Below are 6,000 nucleotides of genomic sequence, written 5' to 3' on the forward strand. Positions count from 1 at the left end.
CAGCTAGCATGGCTGTAGACTCTTAGTCTGGGTAAGCTGTTGTTCATACATTGCTTTAAAGGAAAGATTCACCATTTATATGTTAAAACTCACATGTTTTTTGTTTTTGTTCGGTGGTGCATTTTCCATTGTTTCCACGGAGAACTATCTAAATGTAGACAACAGTCAACAGTTTAAGAGCAGATCATTTTTCAGCTATCTGAAGCATCAACCGTAAATGTCAGGTTTTGGTAGAAGAGCAAGGTGCTTCTTTATAAACTCTCAATTTTTCAGCAGTCATACAGGGAGACATTTATCATAGAGGAAACAGAGATGCACATCTTTCTGCAGACAGAAGCCTTTGAGTTTAGCCTTAAAGAGCCTTAGAGTCTTTGTGATCTGTTCTCAGGAGTCTGTGATAAAGCATCCTCTTCTCTTATTTTCATTATAAGTTGGCTGAACACATCTTGGCATAGTTTTCCTTTTTGTTGACTAGAAACACATAATGCGCTACTTAGTGCTCATCAAGGTGAGTCAAGTTACTTACCAAAGTAAGTAAAATAACTCCTGCAATAAATACAAATGTAGAGACTGATCATATACATAATAGAAGACTGTCTGACGGTGGATTTCTTTCTGTTAAACGCATTAAACTTTGTAGAGTCGAATCAGGGATGACAGGAGATAATCTATGCTGACATTTGCTTTGTGAATCTGTAAAGCTGAAACAACAAATACACACATTATCATTATCAGATACAGTCATATTTTGTTTTCTAAAACCAGTGTGTGGGATAAGAGCTTTATGTAATGACAAATATTGCTATAGGGGGATGAAAATGCTGTTCGGCTGCAGAAGATAGCAGCAACTGTGGAATTAACTGTCTATAAACAGCTAAGAAATGCTAATGTCAATATAACTATTCCTCAGTCTATCATTAGCCAACAACTGAGATTTAAATTGTACCACAAATGTATTTATATATATTTCTATTGTCAAAAGGCTCTCTTATGTCATTATGTCACATTCTGCTCTAACACTGACAGCATTAATGGCATTTTCGTGGGTTAAGAGCAAAATGAAGCCTGGTTTTTTTTCATGCATGGAGTGTCAGGACTGACACTCTGAGGTTGCTAAATACAACATTTACAAGTATAATTATGACAATACTTATAATTAATATAATCCAATGTAATTATAGTTATTAACAAAAGTTAAAGTAAAATATTCTTGTTTTTTAATTGGGTTAGGGTTATTGTGTTAAAAAGAAACTTCAAACATCAAACTGAAAAGAATAAACTCAATTGTGTAAAAATACTCATGGAAGGTCAAATTAATTCTGGATTTTTATCTTTTAGCACACAAATGCTTCTCAGTTCCTTCCCATTTAGAGTTGAAATGTTTTAGATAATGCGTTATTAATAATGTTCCCTGCAGAGTGGTTTTTGCACCATGCTTGATAAATGAGACATATTCCATTTAATATTTGCATGATGAAGGGCATCTGGGGCAAAACGGCTGCAGATAAGGTGATGATGAAGAACTGGTTCAGACCGGTCTCAGCACTATTAACAGTTTTATCTGTGCATGTGTGTGTGGGGGCTTTGAATGTGTATTTGTGTTGTATTACTGAGTGAAAGTGAAGTTTTAATAGATGTGGACGATCAAAAATTAAAAAGCTCACATCTTCCTCTCTGCAGAAACCATCTCAACAAGTCATTTAGTCTCATTAAAGCTTTTTTTTCTCACAAGAAAAACTTTTTAATTTCCTAAAACTTGTTCCCGCTGCAGTTTCCTTTCGTCTTGACACAAAACAGAGTCAGGCTCATTGTTGCACTATAATGAAGAACTTGGTTGTAGATGATGTTCAAAGTACGCTGGTTTGTTGTGAAAGTGAAATGTTTAAAATTGCAAATCAGGTTAACTTGTTTTAGGAACATTTAAGAATTTAGTTGTTGACTAAATAACTTGGTTTGTGTTTTTTTGTTTTTGTTAGTTCTGTTACTGAAATTGTTGTTTATTTTAAAAGCTTAAATCATATTTGTTGAGATTTGGGGCTTATTTTTGTGGTTTTCCATCCTACCTATTGAAAACATTAACAGTGTTTTTGTGTTTAGTTGTGTGTGCTTTTTTGCAACAACTTGAATGAATTCTTCTTTCGCAATGCTTTCTTCTAGATAGTTCTACTTTGTTTATCTTCAAGGCTTTGTAGTGGTTGGTGCTGTGCTGTACTGGACTATATGATGTATGTAAATGGGGTGAACAGTATATTTGGGGGTTTTGTTTTAACTTAATCCTTCAAACAGGGTATTTTCACCTTTAGAGAAAAGGATTAAAGGCAAGCGTTAAAGCTAGAGTTATTATTGGTCTGTTCACTGAAGACCCTTGCAGGTAGTAATACGTGTGTGTGTGTGTGCGCACGTCTGTTTGTATGTTTGTGTGACCCCATGTTTCAACAAGCTCCTGAAACCCCTCGAGATGGCTCCTCCACCCCGAGTTGAAGCCATGTGAAATTGAACACTCTGCAGATTTCCCCCCTGGGCGGTGTTAAAAGCCTCCAGTACAGTTGTCGCTATTTTCCCTCCACTTCCCTTTTCCTTTTGGATTTTATGCCATGCTACTTTGCAAGCACCCTGTTAAGGACTTCAGCGCAGTGTGTGTGGGGGAAAAAGAAGCAATCCATGATTCATGTGACATGCTCTGCGCCCTTGACATGCATGGCTTTACAGGGCTTGCTAACAGCATCTTATCAGGAGGAGGCGAGCGGGGAGCAGCCCTCCCGACAGCAAGCTTTGCAGCGCTCATCGTCTCACTCACTGGAGAGGCGTCCTCCACGACAAAAAAATCTATATTTATGTAAAACAAAAAAAAGTGGAATGCACACTGAAGGAGAGGTTTTGTGCTTAAAAACTTTAGCAAAGTGAGTTTTTGTGTTATCATCTAGGTCAAGGAATCTGCACAAAATGGGCCAGAGGACATTCCTTCCCGCTACGCCAAAACTGTTGAGTACGACTGCGGCGTATAAATGATCTTGGCCTAGACTGTCAGTACCAAAGTCATGCATCAGCTCTGTATTTGAACCTCGTGCCATCGGCTTCATCTCCCCTCCCGTATGAGTTAGATCTTTGACAGTTTCTCTCCTGCTCACCCTTTTACTTACTCAGTCCACCCTCCTCCCTCACACCTCTCCCCCTCGTTCCAATCTATTGTACTTTACTCACTTATCTAATTATTTTTTCTTTCTCTTATTCCCTTCTCCTCCCCCCTCGTCCTCTGTGGCCTCCAGTCCAGCCCCATATCACCCAGCTGAAAAACGTGACAGCCGTAGAGGGCAGCGCCGCCATGATCTCCTGTGTGGCTGACGGCGAGCCTCTGCCCGACATTTCCTGGAGGAGAGCCAGGGATGGCCAGACCTTCGTTGACGGAGACAAGGTAGAAACTGCCGAAAGGTCCATCTGGCTCTGTGTTTGTGTGCACCATTGTACAGCATGCATGCACAACTACTTATAAGAATGATAATTTCTGATTTGATTTATTTATGGATCTAGAAAACACACCAGTACAAATGATAACGTTGAATTAAGAAAACGTATTTTCCACGTGGTCCAAAATATGTAAATAGTTCGACCAAAACAAGTGATTTCGTTTTTTGAATCATTTTTACAGTCATTCTGTGTTTCACAGATGTTTAGAAAAAAAGATTTGATTAGAGGAAAGTCTGTGTACAAAAGATATTGTATTCATGCTTTCCTGCTGATTTCCCCTCAGATTTACAGTAGTGGAAAAAAGTACATTTACTCAAGTACCGTAGTGCACAAGTTCAAGGTACTTGTACTTAACTTCACTATTTCCATTTTATGTCACTTTATACTTTTATTGTGTGTAACATTTAAGAGGAGGATATATTATCAGAAATTTAATTTAATATTCCTAGGTGTGTACAATACAACAAATGCAAAGAATTGTTGATAATGTAAAACTAATTTCGGTTGTCAATGTCGGCGATCATCTCCCTGCTTCTGTGGTGGTCACATGTTGGCATCAGCGTCATGAGCTGGGAGCTTATGTGCTTTAGGCTGATGATCATCAACGAAGGAGTACTAGGTACTTTCAGACAGTGAGTGGTTGCTGCCGCTGCCTCTGCTGTTTCCAATGTAAACATGGCGACAGCGTGCGTGGTTTTTAGTGAGTTCCAAAGATCTCCTAAAATTACCTCAATTCACAGAAGACCACGAAATCATTTTACTGGAGTTAGAGTTCAAAAATGACTTAAATTGATGTTGCATTAAACGAATTTACAGCAGTACAGGTGAAATGTTTTTCTTGTGTTTCTGTTCTTACAGTGACCATTAAAATGTCATTGCTTTTATTTATGTTGAGAACATTGGACTATTTGTGCTTATTCTGATTGAGTACTAAAAGAAATAGCTGACATTAAAAGGTAATTACTTGTATATTTCCTCATAAAAATAAAAGCTGACATAATCATTCCCATCTGCCATACATTAAATGTTGCAGTTAGTCATATATTGCTAGCAGTGTGGCTCAGGGCCTGTCTAAAGGCAGATGCTGATGGTATTTACATTCGAGAGTTCATGATTAATCATTTTGTGATGAGTGTAGAGCTGTTATGTTATTTAAAGCAAGACAAAAGTCAACAATACTTCTGTGAATTAGCTTTCTATAACTGATGTACGATACCTCAAAGACCTTTTATAATATGAAAGCTGCCCTCAAAGAAAGTGTGCACATTCACCTTGGTCCATGTTTTTTACAGGGAGTGTTTAAATCTCTCGACTTTGCTGAGATTATTATCTCAAGGGAAATCAGCGCACGCATTTATTTTGATTAGCTCTCAGCACAAAGAAGCAGCAAGAACCTTGAAGTTTTCAGGTCAAACATTAATACTTTCAGTTTGAACTTTGGTCTGTACATCCCTTCGACTCTGCAACATTATATGTAATCCAACTGTAAGACTGTAAAGATACTAGGCCTCTGTTGTATATTTTTCTCTCAACATCCATTATTCACTTCCATAAAAGAAATTGAATGAGGTGCAGCCACATTTTCTTGGAAAAGTAATTATTCTTGAACGAGCTGCCATCAATGTCAAAATTATATGCACTTTCCATCACAGCTTCCCTGGCGAGGGGTTGAAGCTTTCATAGAAGCAGTTAAAAAAAAACAAAGATGGCAGACGCTCTTTTGCTCAGGAAAAAAAGGTCACCACAGAGATAAATGAATGTGTGCATTGGCTTGAATCGCTCGGGTTGATAAATCACAGCCGAAAATGAGAGTAAGTGCTTCTCTTCCCACAGCAAATGCAATTATGGAAATGCGTAGTGCAAACCCAACACACCTAAACATACGCAAAGACAAACACGGCTTGTGCAGCACGAGGCGTGATGGATGGCCGTAGTCATTTGGGTTTAAGGCAGGATGTTCCTCTCTCAATTTGCTCTCCAATCTGCATATCCAGCCTGCACACACTCCTCTCTTGTTGAGAGACATTAAGCTTCAAAGGGCCTAGTTTTACTCACTGCATAATGTTGCTTCCATTTTTCTCATTCTTTGCCAACTAACACTTTGACCCTCAGTAAGAGAACATAATGGGATGCAGTTCCTGGAATTTAATTACGAACCGAGGTAGGATCTGAGTCGGGGTATTGTTTCACTCCTCTGGTATTGTTTCAAGCAAGGTTAGCTGCACTGTAGCTCCTGTTCTACTCATGCATAACACCCAAAGCTGAAGAGCTGCTGACATTAAAAGTCTGTACTCTTGCTTAGGTGGTTGTTGACGTACTGCAGTGGTTCCCAGCCCTTTTCCTTAAGGGACCCCTTTTCTCTTATTTCTTAATCTGACTACCCCTGACTATATATTTCCCTGATATTTCATATTGGGGTAACGTGGTGTATGTGGTTCAATAGAATACAACTTTTGAAGAACGTTTTAACCTTTTCCTGAGCTATTCAAAAGTCAAACACAGACTCCCACACCTATTGAGATTATTGTTTTTTTT

General features: G+C 38.5%; 1 protein-coding gene across 2 annotated transcripts in view; it reads left to right on the forward strand.

The window, feature by feature from the left end:
* LOC118339726 (neural cell adhesion molecule 2-like) overlaps positions 1 to 6,000 on the forward strand; it is a 252,040-nt gene that overhangs the window by 203,043 nt on the left and 42,997 nt on the right. For both annotated transcript variants that reach the window (XM_035677429.1, XM_035677430.1), the window contains exon 8: positions 3,267 to 3,412. In XM_035677429.1, coding sequence (XP_035533322.1) covers positions 3,267 to 3,412 — 146 coding nt within the window. The remainder of the gene's footprint in view (positions 1 to 3,266; positions 3,413 to 6,000) is intronic.

The sequence above is a fragment of the Morone saxatilis genome, unplaced genomic scaffold, assembly GCF_004916995.1.
Source record: "Morone saxatilis isolate NCDOM2014 unplaced genomic scaffold, NCSU_SB_2.0 Contig6, whole genome shotgun sequence".
Lineage (NCBI taxonomy): Eukaryota > Metazoa > Chordata > Actinopteri > Moronidae > Morone > Morone saxatilis.